Genomic DNA, 21,309 nt, shown 5'->3' with positions numbered 1-21,309 from the left:
TGCATGGGGTGACAGCTGGGGGGACATGGCTGTGAATAGGGGACCCGTCATGGGGACACAACTGGGGGGACATGGCTATGCATGGGGTGACAGCTGGGGGGACATCAGAGTCACAGAGCTGGGAGCACAGCTCCAGATCCGCGATGTGGCTGGTGACACCGCCAGGATAGGGACAACGCTGCGACCGCCGTGTCAACACTCGCGGGGAGAAAAGGTCACGCTGCCCCTTTAAGACGAGCCGGGATTGGGGCGGTGCGGCGCCTTTAATTCCACAAGGAGGCGTGGCTAACGCTTTGACCACGCCCCCCAAATTCGCGCCTCGCTGCCGCGCATGCGCCTTCCTGCCGGAGGGGGGCGGGGGTGACGTCATGCGTCTGCGCCCGCGGCGGCGCATGCGTGGCGGAGCCCGGGACCGGAGCGGCCCGGACGGAGCCTGCGGGCGGGGGGCGCCGCCGCCTCCTCCGTCATGTTCCGGTACCAGGTCAGTGGGGAGGGGGGTCAAATGGGGTCGAGGAGGCGGGGGGGGGCGGCGGGCCGGGGTGGGGAGGGGGCGCGACGGGCCGGGAACCGGCCCGTCGCGCCCCCTCCCCACCCCGGCCCGCCGCCCCCCCCCCGCAGGCCTGAGGAGGAACCGGGGCCTGTGGAAAACGGGGGGGGTCACTGCGAAGCTGCAGTGCCCGATCTGACCCCCGCCGCCATTCCTATCTCTCTCTTTCCCCCCAGTCCCTGGAGGACTGTCCGCTGGACGAGGACGAAGACGCTTTCCAGGCCCTGGGGGAGGAAGATGAAGATATTGATCAGTTTAACGATGACACGTTTGGAGCCGGGGCTGTTGGTGAGTGAACCCCCTCCTGTAGCCTCCCCGCGCCTCGCTGTTCCTCTCCCACCTTATTGAACCGTCTCCCTCGCCGCCGGTCCCTCGCAGACGACGACTGGCAGGAGGCACACGAGCGGCTGGCGGAGCTGGAGGAGAAGCCGGCGGTGAGCAGGGAGCAGGATGGAGCTGGTAACGAGGAGGCGGATCTGCTGAGGGATCCCGAGGATGTGCTGGCGGAGCGGCTCACCAGGCTGGTCATCGACAGCGAGCTGGAGGACCCCGCCATCATGCAGGCTGTGCAGACCAGGGTCCCTGCACAGGTGGGACTGGGGCTGGATGGGCGCAAGACAGGGCCTGGTAGCTCCGTGCTGACTCTCCGACTGGTTTTCCAGCAGCCTGGGGGGCTGAACTCCAGCATCTGGGACAGCTCAGCCGTCCTGCGGCGGATCCGGGGGCCACTCCTCACTCAGGTAGGGTGCTGGGGTGCGGGTGGCTTCCCTAATGTCCTCCCTAAACCCTTGTGGCAGCAAATTGGGCCCTGAGGGACGATGTGCTGGACTCCTGTGGGTTTATTGGTGCTAGGGAGCACCCCCAGATCACCCTGGGACTAGAGGGTGTTCTGCTGGTTGGGCTGGGTCTGGGTGGACACTGTTTGGCTCCTTTGCAGACCCTCTAGGTGTCACCTCCTGTCCCCACTCGGGGTCCAGAGAGCCGGGCGGGGGGTTCTCGCAGATCCGCGGTCCCTGGCGTTGTGTGAGAGACGTCAGCGCTCCTGTCAGGGTGTGGGAATGTCAGCGCCTCCAGGCAGAGGATTTTTTTTGTTGCGGTTTAATTAAAGAGTCAGGGTTTTAAGTGCAAGCGAAGCGCAGTGTGCGGCCAACCCTCTGCCGGCTCCGCAGGGCTGACGAGGGCTGGGAACCGAGCGTGCGTGCGGCTGCGTGGCGGTGACACAGCTCCCACCCCGTGCTGTCACCCCAAATGGGTGTCCTGGCAGTGATGTGTGCTCTGGGGGTCCCCAGGAACCCCCACTATCATGTGCGGCTCCCGGGGATGCAAAGGAGACCTGGCAGGAGGGAGGGTGTGGCTGTCACCTCCTGGGAATGTCCCCAGTGTCCCCATTATCCTGAGGCGACCTTTCTCTCACCTCTCACTCGCAGGAGATGCCATCGGTGTCCGTGCTGGACTATGCTCTGCCCCAGAGACCCCCGCAGCCTCGAGAAGAGGAGCGGGACCCCTCGGAGCGAGCCTTACCCCGCCGGTCCTCGTCCCCTGTCATCGGGAGCCCCCCTGTCCGGGCTGTCCCCATCGGCACCCCACCCAAACAAGCTGCTGCCCCCAACTTCAACCAGCAGGTACCTTCCCCCCAGCCCCACTCATGGCCCAGCGGCTGCAGGTTTTTCCCTGCGGGACTAACGGGGGGTCTGTGCCGCTTCCCTCCCCCCAGATCCTGTGCCCAAAGCCCGTCCACATCCGAGCGGCCGTGCAGCAGCGTTATCCCCCTCCCTACGGCGACAGGATGTCCCCAAACCAGCTCTGCAACGTACCGGTACCCACTGACCCCACAGTCCTCCTCATGGAGGCTGAATTTGGGGTCTCCAGCCTCCCCAGAACCGCCCCCATCATCAGTGGTGACCCGGGTCCCTCTTTTTTGTTGTTTTTCCCCAGAATTCCTCCATTCTGGGCCACCCGTTCCCCCATAGCGTCTCTCCTGTCCTCACCCACCTGCAGCGAGCGCAGCTGCTTGGAGGAGCCCAGGTACAAACCCTCTTTGGCTCCCTCCTGGCCCCCCCGTGGGCAGGGACCCCCCTAAATCTTCCCCCAGCTGACTCGGGGTCCCCTCTGTGCCCCCCAGGCTGGCCGAATGTCCCCCAGCCAGTTTGCCCGGGTCTCCGGTCTGGTTGGGAACCCCCTCCCCTCCGTCAACCCCAAGTTACTCCAGGGCAGAGTCGGGCAGATGATGTCTCCGGCCAGCGGCTTTCGTGCCTTTTTTGGGGCTCCCCCGGCTCCGCCTCCCTCGCAGCCCCAGCCAGGCCCTGGATCCCACCTGCAGAGCCTGAGGTGGGTGTTTTTCCTCCCAAAACCCCCTTACCCGCTCTCTGCCGCCACTTCTGAACCTTCTCGCCTCTTCCCCAGGCCGCAACCCCAAATGTTTCGGCCAGACACGACCCACCTGCACCCCCAGCACCGCCGGCTCCTGCACCAGCGGCAGCAGCAGAACCGAAAGTGAGTGTTGGTGACAGGCGAGGGGGGTGGCACGTCCCCTCGGCTGCTGGGAGGGGGACACCAGCCTGTGCCACCGCTCTCTGTCCCTTCCTGTAGCTCCGGTGTGCTCACGAGTGCCCTTCTTGCCTCCTGCCAGCCAACACCGCGGCCTCAACGGCTCGGTGGGGGACCGAGGGGGTCACCGGAGCGGTCACCAGGAGCAGGTGCGGAAAGACCCCTACGCCAACCTCATGCTGCAGCGGGAGAAGGACTGGGTGGCCAAAATCCAGATGATGCAGCTGCAGAGCACTGATCCCTACCTGGATGATTATTATTACCAGGTATTTGGGTGCCTGAACCCACTCCCCTGCCTGTCCCGGTGTCTTCCTGATATGGCCGCTGTGCCGAGGGGTGCTGGGTGGGAAGGGGGCGATGGAGTTGAGGGTGATGTGGCAGAGGAAGCATTTTGAGATTAAATCGTGTGGAATAAGGTGGAAGGATGGTGTGGAGTGAGTGTCCTGGAAAGGAAAAGGGAAGGGAAAAGGGAAAGGAGAGGAAAATGGAAAGGGAAAAGGGAAAGGAAAGGAAAAGGGAAGGGAAAAGGGAAAGGAGAGGAAAATGGAAAAGGAAAAGGGAAGGGAAAAGGGAAAGGGAAAGGAGAGGAAAAGGGAAAGGGAAAAGGAAATGGAGCAGCAGCAGGGGAAGAACTGTCTTCCTTTTCTCACATGAGATCTCCAGGGATCACTGGAGATGCTGGGGGGGACACTGGCAGGACAGATTTGGTGGCTGTGTGTCACAGCAGTTGGATAAGACCACCAAGAATGGGCGATGGGGAAGCCACTGAGTGTAAAAGCATCGGGAACAGCTATGTGAGGAGGAGAAGGAGGAGGAGGGCCTGGCAGGGGGGTGAACTGGTCCCCAGTAGAGGAGAGGAACTGGTTCCCAGTAGACAAGAGGAACTGGTGCAGCTGCATCCAGGCTGTGAGCCAGCAAAGCTTTGGCGTTGCACAAGAGTCCAAATGTTGGCCGGGAAAAGCACGTGAGCAGCGGTGGGGAAAGGCCCCAGCCACGCAGTGGTGGCAGGGCAAGGCGGGCTAACTGGTGTGTGCTGGGAGGGACTGGGAGCCAGGGAGCTTGCAGGGAGAGCAGATCCGTCATTCTGTTGAGAAAGAGGGGGCTGAGGAGGAACGTCGAGCACTAGTCATGAGGGATGATGAGAGGAGGATGCTGTTGTGTACTGTGGGGAAGAACAGTGGTTTAACATTATGCCAGTGATGCTTGGAAGACCAGTAAGTGTTTAAGATGGTACTGATGACAATGGGAAGACCAGTAAGGGTTTAAAACGCTGCTGGTGACCATGGGAAGACCAGTAAGGGTTTAAAGCGCTGCTGGTTACCATGGGAAGACCAATAAGGGTTTAAAGCGCTGCTGGTGACCATGGGAAGACCAATAAGGGTTTAAAGCGCTGCTGGTGACCATGGGAAGACCAATAAGGGTTTAAAGCGCTGCTGGTGACCATGGGAAGACCAGTAAGGGTTTAAAGCGCTGCTGGTGACCATGGGAAGACCAGTAAGGGTTTAAAGCGCTGCTGGTGACCATGGGAAGACCAGTAAGCACTGAGCGAGGGCTGGAGCACAGGCCGGGGTGGGGGACATGTCACATCCATCCTCCTTCAAGTGTTTTTTGGAGGGTCTCACCCTCTCCCCCTCTCAGAATTATTTCCAGAAGCTGGAGAAGTTGGCTGCAGCCGAGGAAGTTCAGGGCGATGGCCCCAAAAAGGAACGGACGAAACTCATCACCCCCCAGGTGGCCAAGCTGGAGCACACCTACAAGCCAGGTAACGGCTCCTCGCTCCCCGCAGCCCCCCGGGGGTGAAATAAAGGGGATGTTGGACTCCAACTGACCCTTTTTGCTTCTCCTTCCCCCCTCCGCCCCTTCCTGCAGTGCAGTTCGAGGGTTCGCTCGGGAAACTCACGGTCTCCAGCGTCAACAACCCTCGGAAGATGATCGACGCGGTGGTGACGTCCCGTGGGGAGGATGATGTGAGTTTTGGGGCTCTGTCCCCCCCGTCCTGACTCCATGGGATCCCCCCCATGCATCTTTGACATCTTATTCCTCCTCGGTAGGAGACGAAGGAGAAGCAGGTTCGGGATAAGAGACGGCAAACCCTCGTCACCATCGAGAAGGTGAGTTTGAGGTGGGGAAATCGTGGCGAACCTCAAAATTCTGCTGTTAAGGAAACGTTCTTGACCTGTAGCGCAGTCTCAGACATCTTAAAAGAATAATTTAATCAAAAGACAAAATAAAAAGAAATACATTGAAAGTTACAGCAAAGAAACAGTTGGGACTGGGTGCCTGTTAACCCAGAACAAAAGAGATTTGGGCTTTTAAATCCGCAAAATATCTGCGTGACCTCTTTCACGTGCTGCCCACGCACCTTTTGGTCCGGTGCTAATTCTACTCTGGGGTTTTTTGGTTCATTTTTGTTGGATTCTCTTTCTCCATCCTTCAGGCAGCACTCAGGTCATGATAAGTTCATGTTATACAGCCTGGAATTCCAGCGAGCCTGGCCCGCTCGCTAAGTTTGGCTCCTTTTGCTAAAAATAGGTTATTCAAACAAAAAAATACAGCTAAAAGAATAGAATTTAATTTAAAAGGTTGTTTGATTCGACTTATTCTGCAAAGCAGGTGGGCTGGGGGGAAGGATTGGCCACGGACACCACGATGTGGTGGCGATTAATACTTCTGGACGTCAAATTGGGGACAAAGGGTCGTGTTTATGGGATGGGGGCGTCCTGGGGTGGCAAAGGGGACAAGGGGGGGTCTCCGAGCAGGATTAGGGATCCCCACGGTGCCGTTTGTCCTTCTGCAGACCTACAGTCTCCTCCTGGACGTGGAGGACTATGAGCGCCGCTACCTCCTGAGCCTGGAAGGCGACCGGCCGGCGCTGATGGGCGAGAGGAAGCAGAAAATCTGCGATATGTACGATAACCTGAGAGGGAAAGCGCCCGGGCAGGAGAGGTGAGCGCAGCCCCGAGGGTCCGTGCGCGCTCGCACCCGCTAAAGCTGGCTTTTCCAGGCACTGTTTTCCGAGGAAGGGTTAGACTTGGCTCTTCCAGGGCTGCGTTGGGAGCTGAAATAGCCCTTTCTTTCCTTTTTTCTGGCCATTTTCCCCATGCGATTACCTGCTGTGGTTATGATACTATAACAGCTTTGAACCCTGCAGCTCTGGGTGCCTGCTTTTAACCCTGGCATATCCCCAGGTGCCTGCTTTTAAGCCTGGCATATCTCTGGATGCCTGGTTTTAAGCTTGTTCCATCCTGGAGTGCCTGGTTTTAAGCTTGTTCCATCTTGGAGTGCCTGGTTTTAAGCTTGTTCCATCCTGGAGTGCCTGGTTTTAAGCCTGGCTCATCCCTGCATGCCTGGTTTTAAGTGTCTCCTATCTCTGGGTGCCTGATTTTGAGCCTGGCATACCCACAGGTGCCAGCTTTTAAGCCTGGCCCATCTCTGGGTGCCTGGTTTTAAGCCTGTTCCATCTTGGAGTGCCTGGTTTTAAGCCTGGGTCATCTCCAGGTGCCTGGTTTTAAGCCTATCCCATCACCACATTCCTGGTGTTAAGCCTGTCACATCTCCCGAGTGCCTGGTTTTAACCTTGTTGCCTCTGCAGGTGCCTGGTTTTAAGTCTTTTCTATCTCCAGGTGCCTGGTTTTAAGCCTGTCCCATCCTTGTGTGCCTGGTGTTAAGTGTCTCCTATCTCTGGGCGCCTGGTTTTAAGCTTGGCACATCCCCAGCTGCCTGATTTTAGGCCAGTCCCATCTCCAGGTGCCTGGTTAAGCCTGTCCCATCTCTAGGTACCTGGTTTCAAGTCTGTCACCCCTTGCCCTGACCCGCAGCTGGGCGGAATATCAGGCTGGGGGTGTCGCTCTTGTGCTATTATTCTCTCCCCAGGGGTATTTTTGGGGGGCAGGAGGGATGTTTTATGCCTGGCTTAAGCCTCAGCACCGTTTTTTGCCCCTGTCCAGGCCCAGCGACGATCACTTCATGCAGATCATGTGCATCCGCAAAGGCAAACGCCTCGTCGCCCGCATCGTCCCCTTCTTGTCACCCGAACAAGCGGCCGACGTCCTCATGGCCACCGCCCGAAACCTGCCCTTCCTCATCAAAAAAGACGCTCAGGACGAGGTGAGATCCCCAACTCCAGAAGGTTTGGACCCAAATTTTCTCTTGTTAGCAGGGAAAAACAGCGTTTTGTGTTAAAAAATGGCTATTTCTGCCTCTGCTGGGCTGCTGGCAGGGACCATCTTTTGTCACTGTCACGCTGTCACCACAGAGGAGTTTTTGATAGATAATATGTATTTTTGAATGAGCCCAGCTCTTCTGTGAACGTTTTTTGGACTCCAGAGACCCTTTATTTAATATATATAACAAAAATGCAGGTGTCTGTGATATAAATCACAGCTTATTTTGAGGAAAAATTAGGATTTAAGGAGGAATAAAGAAACTTGGGTGAATTCAAAGCCGCTGCGGGGAAGAGGGGGAAAGTCGCACCCCAGCGTGGGGTTGGGGGGGGGGCTGGAAGCTTCTGTGGTGTTTTGTGGGTGTCCCTTTGTGTCACATCTCCTGTCCCCCCCCCAGGTGCTGCCCTGCCTGCTGAGACCCTTCTCACACGTTCTGTATCACCTGCCCTTGGGGACGGTCACCAGCCTGGTGCAGCAGTTAACCAACCTACCTCAGAAGGGGGGGGCAACGGCTCCCCCCAACCCCCACCTCACCGCCGTGCTCCAAAATAAGGTGCTGACCCCCGCAAGCTGCCTGTCCCCCCCTCCCTCCTCATTTTGCTCCCCCCAAAAAGCGTTTGGAGGGGAGGGAGAAAAGCTCCCTGTCACCTTGGGGTGACAGTGGTGACTTGTGACAGCCACAGAAGGACATTTTAACCCCCATATGTGTGTCCCCCCCCCAGTTTGGTCTGTCCCTCCTGTACTTGACCTTGAGCCGGGGGGAGGAACTGCAGAGCTCGGACACCAACGCGGAGCTGCTGCAGGACAACCAGTGGTGAGTCCTCACTCCGCGGGGGGGCTGAATTAATGAAGAAAAGGGTTAATTAGTGTGTCACCCCCCCTCCTCCCCCAGGACGGAGCTGATGCTCATGGCCAGTCGGGAGCTGCTGCGGATCCCGGCGGGGGCTCTGGCCAAACCCGTGGCCCCCCCCTCCAATCTGCTCGCCCTCTTCTCCCGCTACGTCGACCCCCAGAAGCTGAACCTGCTGGAGACAAAATTGCAGTAAGTTCGCCCCCCCCGGCCCTTCCAAAAATAAAGGGGTGAAACAAGAGGGGTGGGGGCCCCACTGACACCCCCTCCCTTAATTTTTTCCCGGTCCCAGCTTGGTGCACGGGATCCGGTAGGACATCGCTGCCGCTCCAGAATGTTCCAGAAGATGGATTGGGGGGGGGAACAGACACTTCTCCCCTCCCCCCAACACCCAGTGTTGCGGGACGATGCGTCCCTCCCACCTCAGTGATCTGGTTTGGGGGTGTTTGGCTGCTCCCCACCCCTCCCAAAGTGCTGCATCCCCCCCAAACGCTGCTGCTTCCCCCCCACCATTGAGGAAGGTGTTGGGGGGGTCTGGGACAACCCTCCCCAGCCCCCCCCAGCACTGAGGTTCCCCCCACCCGCACACACCTTTTTTTGCACATTTGCCTCTGTCTTCCCCAAAAATTGCTGCCCCCCACGCGGGGTCAGGCCCAGCAGCGCCGGGGGGGCTCAGCCGGGTGGATTCTGCTGTTTCTGCTCTATGGGAATGTGCTGGGGGGGGGGAATTTTAATTCATTTTTTGTTTTGGCTTTTAAAAAGAAGAAAAACCAAGAGATTTGCACATTTAGGGGTTTTACAAGCGGTAACTCCCTCCCTGGCATTAACCAGCGCCCCCCGCTCCCCACTGATCAAGTGAAAAGTTCCTTTCCCCCCCCACCCCCCCACTTCCAGTTTTTGGTTCTGGCAAAATGAGAATTAAAAAAAAGAAAAAGTTTCTAAAAAATTTACATTTTTATAGGGGATTGTAAATAAAGATGAATTGTGTAATACTGCCGGGAATGCGGCGTCTCCTTTACCGGGGGGGCACGGGACAGTCACCCCCGGGAATCCCCCATAGCCACGGGGAAAGGGCAGAGGTCGCCGCCCCCCCCTCCCCCCACCTCCAGGTGACAGATCGTTGTCTCAGCCAATGGCAGCGTGAGGGCCCGCCCCCGCGGCCAATGGGGCGTGGGATGAGTCACCGCTCCGTCGAGCCGCCCAGCCCATCCTCGCGTCAGTGACGCGCGGCGCCGCGCTCCTCAGCTCATTGGCGCGCCGAGGAGACAGACAAGCCAAATGACCAGTGAGAACGCGGGGGCGGGGCGCAGCCGCGCCGCCTTCAGCGCAGGCGTGACAGCATCCAATAGAAACTCAAGCACCGCCCCGCGCCGGCGACGCCACCAATCCTTCCGGCGGGGCGGGGCGAGCGGCGGCCGCCTCCGCCAATGGGGCGCGGCCGGGGGGGCGGGGCGGTGACGCCGGCGGGGCGGTGGCGGCGGCGGTGATGGCGGAGCTGCGCGCGGCGGCCGCGGGCCCCGGCCCGGCGGTGGCGGCGGCGGCCACGGCGCTGCCCGGGCCATGGCGCTGCCTGCGGCCCCGGGGGCGGCCCCCCGCGCTGCCTTCCCCGGCGGCGGGCGGCGGGGCGGGCCCGGGGGCGGTGGCGGCGGCGGGGGGGCGGCGGCGGCGGCGGTTCCGGGGCGGGCGGAACCGGGTCCGGTTCGGCGCGCGAGGGCTGGCTCTTCAAATGGACCAACTACATCAAGGGCTACCAGCGCCGCTGGTTCGTGCTCAGCAACGGCCTCCTCAGCTACTACCGGTACGGTACCGGGGGAACCCGCCCTGACACCGGGGCCCGGCCCCCGCCGCCCCCTCGGGGCTCCCCCGTGACCTTGGGCCCGGCCGGTGTGTCCGCCGGGGCGGCCTGGGGGTGCCCCGGTGCGGGCGGGGCGGGCAGGGCCGGTCCCCGCCGTGCTCGGGCGGAGCGGGTGCCCGGTCCCGGGGCTGTTCCCCGCGTCCCCCGCCCATCGGGACACCGGGGGTGGGAACCGGGCTGGGGGGCAGCCGCGTTCCCGGCCCCCCGCCCCGTGTCACCGCTCGGTCCCCGAGGGGACACCTGAGCCCGGTCGCTCTGGGCTCCTCCGTTATTTATGAGGGAACCGGAGCCCTGCGGCAGCTGCCGGCTCCGGTTACAGACCCGCAGGGCGGGGGAGACACCGGGCCGGCCTGGGGGGTCCCGGGCGGCTCTTTCGCATCCGTCCCAGCAGCCCCGGTGACGTGGAAGGGTGTGCCGGGCTGGCGCGGCCCCGCGGCGCCCGGGACTTCACCCTCCGGCCCGGGGGTGGGACGAAGGCACCGGGGGGAGCGCAGGGGGCAAGGGTCGTGCCCCCTCTCCGTGTTCTCCCCCAAAGCGGCGCTGGAACCTTGGCCACGTTCCGGCCGTGAAACCCCACGCCTTGGCACACCCGCCGCTGCTCTATTAATAGCCCCAGGATGGGATGGGGAGCGCCAGGGCCCCCCCAAGGGTTCGGTTCCCCCCTTTCCTCCCTCACCGTCCCCCCGCTGTGCGCAGCTCCAAGGCGGAGATGCGGCACACCTGCCGCGGCACCATCAACCTGGCCACGGCCAACATCACGGTGGAGGATTCCTGCAACTTCATCATCTCCAACGGGGGGGCCCAGACCTACCACCTGAAGGCCAGCTCGGAGGTGGAGCGGCAGCGCTGGGTCACCGCCCTGGAGCTGGCCAAGGCCAAAGCCGTCAAGATGCTGGAGGAGTCAGGTACAGCCACCACCCCGGGGTGTCCCCTGGTCCCCCGAAGCCAGGCAGTGTGTCACACCCTGCGGCACAATCATTTTGGGTGGAGAAGCCCCTCGAGATCAGAGTCCAGCCATTCCCCCACCCTGGCACTGCCCCGTGTGCTGAGAACCTCATGTCTGTCTGTCCAGCCCTCCAGGGATGGTGACTCCAGCACTGCCCTGGGCAGCCTGTTCAATGCCCCACAGCCCTTTGGGGAAGAATTGTTCCCACATCCAACCTCAGCCTCCCTTGGCGCAACTTGAAGCCGTTTCCTCTCATCACTTGTTCCTGGGGAGCAGAGCCCGACCTCCCCGGCTCCAAACTCCTTTCAGGCAGTTGTAGAGAGAGACATCCCTGTGGGTCCCTCTCCTTGAACACCGGGGCTGTTTTGTGCTTGCAGATATGTCCCCATGTCCCCTCTCTGTTCCCGAGCCTCCTCCAAACCCGTTGTCCCCCGTTGCCCCTCCTGCACGGTTTGCAGGGCTGTCCTGCCTGCCGGTGCAGAGCCGCCTTCCCGGCTGCCCGGCTCTGGCCGCAGCAGCCCTGGCATGTGTTTGCTCGCTGGCGCAATCGCTCCTGTGCCAGGACATGGACCATCTGTTCCGAGCTGGCACTCCCTGCTCTGGCATCACAGTTCAGGACGCTGTGACAGTCACCGGGAGCACCCACGTGTGGCTCCCAGCCCTCGGTGGGGAATTTGGGGGCTTCTGCTTCCCAGTGTGCAGCTTCTCCTTCTTCCCCCTTTGTTGGGAAAAGAGGATCGTAGAATTATAGAAGTGTTTTGGTTGGAAAAGACCCTCGAGACCATCGAGTCCAGCTGTTCCCCACCCCTGTCCCTGCCCCATATCCTGAGAACCTCATGTCCGTCTGTCCAGCCCTCCAGGGATGGTGGCTCCAGCACTGCCCTGGGCAGCCTGTTCAATGCCTTTGTTCAGCCCTTTGGGGAAGAAATTGTTCCCAATATACCCTGTGCAGCCTCGCTAACATCCCTTCCCGCTGGCAGATGACTCCGGCGACGAGTCGGTGTCACAGACGGACAAGACGGAGCTGCAGAACACGTTACGCACCCTGTCCAGCAAAGTGGAGGATCTGAGCACCTGCAACGACCTGATCGCCAAGCACGGCACGGCCCTGCAGCGCTCGCTCAGCGAGCTGGAGACCCTGCGCCTCCCGGCCGAGAGCACCGAGAAGATCAAACAGGTCAACGAACGAGCCACCCTCTTCCGCATCACCTCCAACGCCATGATCAACGTGAGTCCCGCGCCCCACGGGGGCCCTGGGGGGTGGGTTTCACCCCCAAAATGTGGACCAGACGGTGACGCGGCTCCGTTTCCCCGCAGGCTTGTCGGGATTTTTTGCTGCTGGCCCAGACGCACAGCAAGAAGTGGCAAAAATCGCTCCAGCACGAGCGGGATCAGCGGATCTGGCTGGAGGAGACGCTGGAGCAACTTGCCAAGCAGCACAACCACCTGGAGAGGGCTTTCCGTGGCGCCACCGTCCTGCCCGCCGCCGCGCCCGGCACCGCCGGCTCTGCCAAAGGTACCAGCTGCTCCCCATCCTGCTCCTGAGCGCAGCTTAGCTGCTGTTACATCGCTGTCCCCACGCAGCAGGGCTGTCCGCTCCCTCCCGCGTGGCTTATGGCACCGACCGCCACAAAACCTCGTTTACTTTGCTCTCGCTCCTCCTTAAACATTCTGTGTCCCTTCTCAGTGTCCCCTCAGCTGGCGGGAGGTGACAGGGGACCCTCTAGGGGGAATTTTGAGCTCACCTGGCCCTGTCCCCCCCTCCCCAGATCCGTGCTGTGCCGCTAAAGGAGACCTGAGCGACGAGGACGATGACAACGAGTTCTTCGACGCCCCAGAGATCATCCCCATGCCGGAGAGCATGGGCCACAAGTAAGTGGTGCTTTGTGGGGCTGCACCCCAAGGACTGATTTTGTACCCCCCACCCGGGACTGATTCTGCCCCCCGGGACTGATTCTGCCCCTCTCATCCCCCCTAGACGCACCGGCAGCAACATCAGCGGCACCAGCAGCGACATCAGCCTGGACGAGCAGGTGGGACGGGGGGTTCTGTGAGCAGTGCTGGTTGCAGAGGAACGGGGGGTGCCCCAGTTCCTGGGGGCGGTCACAACAGCCTTTGTTCCACCCCCTCCCCAGTACAAGCACCAAGTGGAAGACACTAAGAAGGAGAAGAGAACCCGCATCCCCTACAAACCCAACTACAGCCTCAACCTCTGGAGCATCATGAAAAACTGCATCGGGAAGGAGTTGTCCAAAATCCCGATGCCGGTGAGCGGAGCGGGGGCTCTTGGTGGGGCACGGGGCACACAGAGACCCCCCCATTAACCTCTTTGTCCCCTCCAGGTGAACTTCAACGAGCCCCTGTCCATGCTGCAGCGTCTGACCGAGGACCTGGAGTACCACGAGCTGCTGGACCGAGCGGCCAAATGCGAGAGCTCTCTGGAGCAGCTGTGTTACGTGGCGGCTTTCACCGTGTCCTCCTATTCCACCACGGTTTTTCGCACCAGCAAACCCTTCAACCCCCTTCTGGGGGAAACTTTTGAGCTGGATCGGCTGGAGGAGAACGGTTATCGCTCCCTGTGCGAGCAGGTACCCCCAAACATGCTTCTCCCCCCACCTCCGGTGCTATGGGGGTGGCCAGCGCTGATTTTTGTCCCCTTGTCCCACCCAGGTGAGCCACCACCCTCCGGCCGCCGCTCATCACGCCGACTCCAAAAACGGTTGGACACTTCGTCAGGAAATTAAAATCACCAGCAAATTTCGGGGCAAATATCTCTCCATCATGCCTCTGGGTGAGCGGGGAGACGCTCGGGGCGGGGAAACGTCGGGGTTTGGGGACTGAAGGGACTGTCCCCAACGCAACGTCCCTCCTCAGGTACCATCCACTGCGTCTTCCACTCTTCGGGCAACCACTACACGTGGAAAAAAGTCACCACCACCGTGCACAACATCATCGTGGGGAAGCTCTGGATAGACCAGGTGGGGTGAAAATGCGGCGATGGGGCTTCCCGGGGACCCGTTTGTGCCGGTTCTGTGCCTCAGTTTCCCCTCACTGAGCGTCTCCTCTTCCACAGTCGGGGGAAATCGAGATTGTCAACCACAAGACGGGTGACAAGTGCAACCTCAAGTTTGTCCCTTACAGCTACTTCTCGCGGGACGTGGCGAGGAAGGTAGGGACGGGGGGACAAGTGGGACGCGCCGGGGTGCTGCTGGCTCCTGGGTGTCCCCATTCAGGCTGTCCCCTGTCCCCGCAGGTCACCGGGGAGGTGACAGACCCCGCGGGGAAGGTACATTTTGTCCTCATGGGTACGTGGGACGAGAAGATGGAGTGTTACAAGGTACCGACGGGCGCTGGGGACAGCGCGCTGGAGGGACGGCAGAGACCCCACGACGCCGAGGACACCCGGGTGCTGCTGTGGAAGAGAAACCCCCTCCCGTGAGTGCTGGGGACACGACACAAAGTGTCCCCAAAGCCGCAGCGGGGGGGCTGGTTTGGATGGTTTGGGTTGTAAATACTGGACGTGCCGAGATTTGTTTGGGAGTGAGACTTGTCACCGAGGCTGAGTTCTGTCACCGTCCCTGCCCCATAGGAAGTACGCGGAGAACATGTACTATTTTTCGGAGCTGGCGCTGACGCTGAACGCCCCCGAGAGCGGGACGGCCCCCACCGACAGCCGCCGGCGCCCCGACCAGCGCCTGATGGAGAACGGCCGCTGGGACGAGGCCAACGCCGAGAAACAGCGGCTGGAGGAGAAACAGCGGCTCTCCCGCAAAAAGCGCGAGGCTGAAGCCGCCCGCGCCACCGAGGACGGTAAAAAAGGGGCTCCCCCCCCTCCCCAAGCTCCCTGCGTGCCCCCCCACGGCACTCACCCCAATTTGTGCCCCACAGGGACTCCCTACGACCCCTACAAGCCGCTGTGGTTCGAGCGCAGGAAGGACCCGGTGACGCAGGAGCTGGCGCACATCTACAAGGGGGGGTACTGGGAGAGCAAGGACAAGCAGGACTGGAGCTTGTGTCCGGACATTTTTTGAGCTGGGGGGGGACACACAAAAAAGCCAGGTGGATGCTGGGGGGGGGCTCATCGCAGCCCCCCCGCTCTGTCCGTCTGTCCGTGGCCGCGAGCGCCTGCCGGGGTTGCCTTAGCCCATCCAAACTGACCTTGATGCCGTGGTGGAACAGCCCCCCCTGCTCCCCGGCCTGATTTTTAAGGGGGGAGGGGGGGGGGGTCTCTCTCCCTGAGCAGCCCCCGAGGATGGGGAGCACGGCCCCCCTGGCGGTGGGTGCAGCGGGGTGAGCCCGAGGCTGGCCTTGGTCTCTGCCCCCCCCCTTTTCTTTTCATGTCCTCTTTGCCCCCCCCTCTCCAGGCTTTGGGGTGCTGGGGGGGGGGGGGCGTTCAGACTCCGCCCCACAGCCTCTTCTATAGGTGTATATTATATATATGTAGAGAGCAACCAGAGTCCCCTTTTCCTGCAGCACTCCAGGGAGGGGGTACCTGGCCCCCCACACACACTTTGGGGGTGTCCCCCCCGCCAGGTGCCTTCCCCAGAGGTTGTGTAGGGCAGGGGGAGGTCCTGGGTTTTTTTTGGGGGGGTCTCTCCCATCCATCTCCGGGGAGCAGCGGGCCCCTGCACCCCAAACACTACAGGGGCTGGGAGGGGGGGAAGGCTGGGGGGGGGTGACTCTGCACCCCCAAACTTGAAAAGTGGGGGGGATATGATGCCTTTTTTTGTTTGTTGTTTTTTTTTTTTTCCTTTTTATTTGTTTTTCCCCCCTCCCTCCAGGAAAACAACTAAATTAAAATCTGTGAATGCCCCAGCCTGGCTGTGCCTGTTCTGTTGGGGGGTGGGTGCTGATCAGGGGAGGGCCCATGTTACCATGACACTGGGGGGAGCTGAGGGCACCCCTGCACCTCCAAAAAAGTAAGGGGAGCTGAGAGCCCCCCCAAAATGTGCTGGGAGCCCCCCCAAAACAGAGACTTGAACCATGGACCCTCAGATTAAAAGTCTGATGCTCTGCTGGCTGAGCTACTCGGGCAGCTCTGGGGGTGTCTTAGGGGGCACATACTCCCAACCTTCATCCTCCTTCCTTCTCATAGATGTGCTGCCATCATGGGCCCCCCCAAAATGTGTCCCCCCAATGCTATTGTGGGGGCCCAGTGTCCTTGTCCCCCCCATCGCTGCAAGTCCCCAGGTGCTACCCTGCCCCCCCACCCTGGGGACACGGCTCCACCCCCAGCACCCCCTGTCCGTACCCCTCAAGTGCCACCCTTCTCCCCCCTCCAAAAAAGGGAACTGGGGGGGTCAAACCCATGAGGGGGACACTTGTCCACAGGGTGACCCCACAGCCATTGGGGTGTTTGTCCCCCAGTCCCCCCGTGCTGACCCAGGGGAGTCTGTCCTGGGGGTCCCTGTGTGTGTCCCCCCCTCACCAGCAAAGGCTGGTGGACTCGAACCCCCAACATTTGCCCCCCCCATTAAGAACCCAACACACTTTCCCTTGGGACCCCCCAATGGCGGGGAATTTGGGGGGTTTCCTCAGTGTCTCCCCAGGTCCCCTGCTGGATTTGGGGGGCTGGGGGAGCCCCCCTGGCCGGCTCCATGGTGTAGGGGTGATCACGTCTGCTTTACACGCAGAAGGTCCTGGGTTCAAGCCCCAGTGGAGCCAAAACTCCCTGCTTGAATGTGGCTTTTTGGGGGTGCCCGGGGACCCCCTTTTGTGGGGGGGCATCCCCAGTTGGGACCTCCCTCCCCTGTGTCCCCCCCGTGCTCACCCCTGGGCAGAGGTGACTCGGGGTGTCAGGGCTGGGAACGGTGCCACCCCACGTCCCACCCCGTGTCCCCCCCCAACAACCAACAGACACCTCTGGCTCTGATCAAGGGGGTTTATTGGCTCCCCCAGCGCCCCCCCGGCGCTGCCGCCACCCCCGGGGGCTGTTGGGGTGGGGGGGTCTCGTGTCTGCCCAGCTCCCATACACGGGCACAGCTCTGGCTGTTCACTCTGAACCCTAATGGTGGCAGAGAGGTTGGGCTGGTTGTGTGAGCAGGGAGCGCCTGACAAAGATGGGGTGTGTGGAGGGGTTCCCTCCTGCTGACAAGGATGAGGTGGCGGGGGGGGTCCCCTCCTCCTGACAAGGACGGGGTGGGGGGTCCCCTCCTCCTGCCCCAAAGCTTCGTTACCGGGATGACAGCATCATAACGAACTCTGCGGAAGGAGGGATGGAGGCGTGAGGGGACCCGGTGCTGAGTCCCCCTCGCAGCCCCTATGGGAGGGCAGGGGGGGCTGCGGGGAACTGTGGGGGGCCCCTCACCATCGAAGTCCACGTGCCCGTCCCCGTTGAGGTCCACGTCCTGCAGGATCTCGTCCACCTCCTGCGCCTTGAGCTGCTCCCCCAGCAGCGCCGCCACGGCCGCCCGCATCTCGGCCCCGCTGATCTCCCCGTCCCCGTTCATGTCGAACTGCGGCACCCATGGGCGGGGAGTCACCCTCCCCTCCCGCCACGGCCACCCCGTGGGCTTCTTGTGGCCACCAGCCCCTCCACAACCGTGGTCACCCCCATGGTGACTGTTCCCCCTGGTCACTGTCATCCTCTGGTCTTCCTGTGGTCATCATCCCCTCCATGCCTGTGGTCACCCCCGTTGTCATTGTTCCCCTGTGGTCACAGTCACCCCCTGATCTCCTTGTGGTCACCATCTCCACACCTGTGGTCAGCCCCACAGTCACCATCATCCCATGGTCTTCTCATGGTCACTGTCCCCTCTATGCCTGTGGTCAGCCCCATGGTCTTCCCATAGTCACTGTCACCTCCATGCCTGTGGTCACCACCATGGTCACCATTTCTCTGTGGTCACTGTCACCCCATGGTCTTCTCATGGTCACCGCCATAGTCATTGTTCTACCATGGTCTTCCCATGGTCACTGTCCCCTCTATGCCCATGGTCACCTTCATGGTCACCACCTCTCCGTGAACACGGCCACCCCATGGTCTTCCTGTGGTTGTTGTCCCGTCCATGTTTGTGGTCACCCCCTTGATCACCATTGCCCTGTGGTCATGGCCACCCCATGGTCTCCCTGTGGTCACTGTCCTCCCCATACCTGTGGTCACCCCCATGGTCATTGTCTCCACCATGGTCTCTCCAGGGCCGCTGTCCCCTCCACCCCCGTGGTCCCCCTCGTGCCCACGGTCCCCCCCGTGGCCGTGGTCCCCGCGGCGGTGGCCGTACCTCCCGGAAGGCGATCTTGAGCTCCCTCACGCCCACCATGTGAGCCGTCTCCTCCCGCAGCTTCGGCCCCATCATCTGCACAAAGTCCTCGAAGTCCACGCGGCCACCCACTGCGCACAGGACAGGGACACCCTCAGCACCCCACGCCCCGTCCCCTGTCCCCACGGTCCCCTCCCTGTCCCCATGGCAGCCACTCACTCCTCATCTTGATGTGCTGGGAGATCTCGATGAGCTCCATTTCGGTGGGCATGTAGCCCAGGGTGCGCATGCAGGCGCCCAGGTCCTTGTAGCTGATGTACCCGTCCTGGTCCGTGTCAAACTCCTTGAAGGCGTCCAGCAGCTCTGGGGACACGCGGGGACACCGTGAGGTGTGGGGGTCACCCCGGCACCGCATCAGCCCAGGGCAGGTTCGTCCCTGGATGTCCCACCATGAGAGGGGTTCCCCAAGGTACTGTGCCGCATGGCACTGTCCCCATGGCATGTGTCCCCACAGCATTGCATCCCATGGCAGATCCCTCCATGGCACATGTCCCCATGGCACCATGTCCCATAGCAGATCCCTCCATGACAATATGTCCCCATGGCACTGTCCTCATGTCACATCCCTTCATGGCACGTGTCCCCATGGCCCTTTCCCCATGTCACTTCCCCCCCGGTATGTGTCCCCACAACACTGCACTGCATGGTAGATCTGTCCAACAACGTGTCCCCTTGGCACTGCCACCATGTCACATCCCTCCATGGCACATGCCCCCATGGCACTGTCTTCATGTCACATCCCTCCGTGACAATATGTCCCCATGGCACTGTCCCCATGTCACTTCCCTCCCTGGCATGTGTCCCCACGGCACTGCACCCCATGACACTGCACCCCATGGTGGATCTGTCCAACAACATATGTCCCCGTGGCACTGTCCCCATGTCACGTCCCTCCATGACAATACATCCCCATGGCACTGTCCCCATGTCACGTCCCTCCATGACAATATGTCCCCATGGCACTGTCCCCATGTCAGCTCCCCCCACGCCCCCAGCCCACACCAGCCCCTCGTGTCCCACTGTCCCCTGCTCACCGTCCAGCTCCTCTGGTGACAGCTCCCGCTCCTGGGACAGACACACACGGGGTGGGGACAGAATCAGACCCAACTCAACCCCAACCCCTCACAGCCCGCAGTGTCACCTTCGTTAAGCGGGGGCCAAAATTAACTCCGGCGGGAGGGATTAGAGGGATTGGAGGCAAAGCCCTTCGCTGCCCCCTGCCGCACCCCTGTCCCCTGTGTCCCCTCTGCCACCGCACCCAGGGCTGCCCAGGACCCCCAAGGTTTGCCCGGCACCCATGGGTGCTGCCCAGGGTGCCCCATGGGGAGGCACCATGTGTCCCCCTCTGGAGGACAGCCAGCGTGTCCCCAAGGGTGTCCCCTCCATCCCCAGAGCCCTGGGGGGTCCCCAGCACCATCCCCAATGCCCCATGTCCCCTCCACCCCCAGACTCCCCGACCATCCCCAACTTTGTCGCCATGTTCCCTCCATCTGTAGGGTTCCGGACTGTCCCCATCCCCAGTGCCCCCATGTCCCCTTCATCCCCAGGATCCCAGAGCACCCCCAACTTTGTCCCCATGTCCCCTCCATCCCCAGGGTCGTAGAGCACCCCCGACTTTGTCCCCATGTCCCCTCCATCCCCAGGGTCGTAGAGCACCCCCGACTTTGTCCCCATGTCCCCTCCATCCCCAGGATCCCAGAGCACCCCCAACTTTGTCCTCAAGTTCCCTCCATCCCAAGGATCCCAGAGTGTCCCTGTCCGCATCCCCAGTGCCCCCATGTCCCCTCCATCCCCAGGGTCGTAGAGCACCCCCGACTTTGTCCCCATGTCCCCTCCATCCGCTGGGTCCTGGACTGTCCCCGTCCCCATCCCCAGAACCCCCATGTCCCCTCCATTCCCCGACCATCCCCAACTTTGTCCCCAAGTCCCCCCATCCCCAGTGTCCCCACCTTGCCAAAGACGGTGTTGAGGAAGGGCGAGTAGGTCTTGGTGGCAGCGGCGTGGGGGTCCCCGTGTCCCTTCTTGCCACTCTTCTGGCCACCGTGCCGGGACTCGGAGCCGGGGCTCTTGCTGCCAGCCGGGGGGGGGCTGCCGGTTTCGGGGGGCTTGGGGGTTTTCTCACCCACCTCCCCCCCACCTTTCCCCTTGCCGGGGGTCGCCGTGTCCTTGAGGGTCCCCTTGTCCCCGCGGGAGCGTGGCATGGGTGGGCAGGGAGCGGGACCCCGCGGCGGCCGAGCCCGAAGGAGGTGACAGGGAAATCCTCTTACCCCCCGGCCCCCCCGCGGGCTCCCGGGCAAAGCCAATTAGTGCTGATTAGTGGCAGGAAATGGCCACCGGCCACCAGCCACTGTCACCCCCCATGGCCACTGTCACCCTCTGTGGCCTCACACCCGGGTAGAGCAACCGGCCACCAGCCACCGGATGGGTCCCCAGGGAGTGTCCCGGGGCCACCCTCTGTGTCCCTGCGCTGGCACTGGCCCATGTCCCCAGCACTGCCACCCTACAGCCAACAGTGTGTCCCCAGCACGAAACCATGTCCCCAGTACTGACTTCATGGCCACCACCGGTGTCCCCAGCACCAACCCATGTCCCCAACGCTGACATCCCACGGCCACCAGCATGTCCCCAGCACCAAACCATGTTCCCAACACTCTCACCCTGTGGCCACCAGTGTGTCCCCAGCACCAACCCATGTCCCCAACACTCACCCTGTGGCCACCAGTGTGTCCCCAGCACCAACCCATGTTCCCAACACTCTCACCCTGTGGCCACCAGTGTGTCCCCAGCACCAACCCATGTCCCCAACACTCACCCTGTGGCCACCAGTGTGTCCCCAGCACCAACCCGTGTCCCCAACGCTGACATCCCACGGCCACCAGCATGTCCCCAGCACCAAACCATGTTCCCAACACTCTCACCCTGTGGCCACCAGTGTGTCCCCAGCACCAACCCATGTCCCCAACACTCACCCTGTGGCCACCAGTGTGTCCCCAGCACCAACCCATGTTCCCAACACTCTCACCCTGTGGCCACCAGTGTGTCCCCAGCACCAACCCATGTCCCCAACACTCACCCTGTGGCCACCAGTGTGTCCCCAGCACCAACCCGTGTCCCCAACGCTGACATCCCACGGCCACCAGCA

At 61.7% G+C, this 21,309-nt stretch overlaps 3 protein-coding genes across 5 annotated transcripts; 2 read left to right on the top strand and 1 right to left on the bottom strand.

Moving 5' to 3' along the window:
- The first annotated feature begins 393 nt into the window (after window positions 1-393).
- On the top strand, window positions 394-8,958 carry PATL1 (PAT1 homolog 1, processing body mRNA decay factor). 3 transcript variants are annotated; one of them, XM_080345980.1, is made up of 19 exons: window positions 394-481; window positions 724-835; window positions 926-1,137; window positions 1,213-1,287; window positions 1,975-2,169; window positions 2,262-2,363; window positions 2,483-2,572; window positions 2,670-2,875; window positions 2,951-3,040; window positions 3,177-3,360; window positions 4,733-4,856; window positions 4,964-5,061; window positions 5,146-5,205; window positions 5,892-6,040; window positions 7,042-7,201; window positions 7,655-7,810; window positions 7,980-8,071; window positions 8,150-8,299; window positions 8,400-8,958. In XM_080345980.1, exons 1-19 carry the CDS (start codon window positions 467-469, stop codon window positions 8,419-8,421), a joined length of 2,292 nt encoding a protein of 763 aa, XP_080202106.1. In that variant the 5' UTR covers window positions 394-466; the 3' UTR covers window positions 8,422-8,958. The 3 variants fall into 3 exon arrangements, with proteins under 3 accessions (XP_080202106.1, XP_080202107.1, XP_080202105.1); XM_080345981.1 differs by having other exon boundaries at window positions 1,210-1,287; window positions 2,262-2,357; XM_080345979.1 differs by having other exon boundaries at window positions 1,210-1,287.
- Window positions 8,959-9,593: 635 nt separating this feature from the next.
- On the top strand, window positions 9,594-15,292 carry OSBP (oxysterol binding protein; the record flags this gene model as incomplete). The annotated part of the gene is given in 15 exon segments (XM_080346151.1): window positions 9,594-9,758; window positions 9,760-9,905; window positions 10,659-10,867; window positions 11,889-12,136; window positions 12,226-12,424; window positions 12,678-12,780; window positions 12,887-12,941; window positions 13,044-13,175; window positions 13,251-13,496; window positions 13,579-13,699; window positions 13,783-13,886; window positions 13,982-14,077; window positions 14,162-14,343; window positions 14,498-14,718; window positions 14,797-15,292. Coding segments are annotated over 15 exon segments (2,370 nt in total). The 3' UTR covers window positions 14,940-15,292.
- Window positions 15,293-17,014: 1,722 nt separating this feature from the next.
- On the bottom strand, window positions 17,015-20,368 carry CABP4 (calcium binding protein 4; the record flags this gene model as incomplete). The annotated part of the gene is made up of 6 exons (XM_080346074.1): window positions 17,015-17,109; window positions 17,216-17,363; window positions 18,129-18,238; window positions 18,327-18,470; window positions 19,202-19,232; window positions 20,117-20,368. 6 exons carry the CDS (start codon window positions 20,366-20,368, stop codon window positions 17,081-17,083), a joined length of 714 nt encoding a protein of 237 aa, XP_080202200.1. The 3' UTR covers window positions 17,015-17,080.
- Window positions 20,369-21,309: the final 941 nt, after the last annotated feature.

Source organism: Nesoenas mayeri, assembly GCF_963082525.1.
Source record: "Nesoenas mayeri genome assembly, chromosome: 5".
Taxonomy (NCBI): Eukaryota; Metazoa; Chordata; class Aves; order Columbiformes; family Columbidae; genus Nesoenas; species Nesoenas mayeri.
Note: the sequence above shows the minus strand (reverse complement) of the source record. Positions and strands in the feature narration are given on the sequence as shown.

Bases quoted from the DNA above. Each gene is read 5' to 3' on its own strand.
- PATL1 (XM_080345979.1), top strand. The intron at 1,288-1,974 runs GTAGGGTGCTGG...TCTCACTCGCAG, and splicing joins GGGGGCCACTCCTCACTCAG to GAGATGCCATCGGTGTCCGT. The intron at 2,573-2,669 runs GTACAAACCCTC...TGTGCCCCCCAG, and splicing joins AGCTGCTTGGAGGAGCCCAG to GCTGGCCGAATGTCCCCCAG.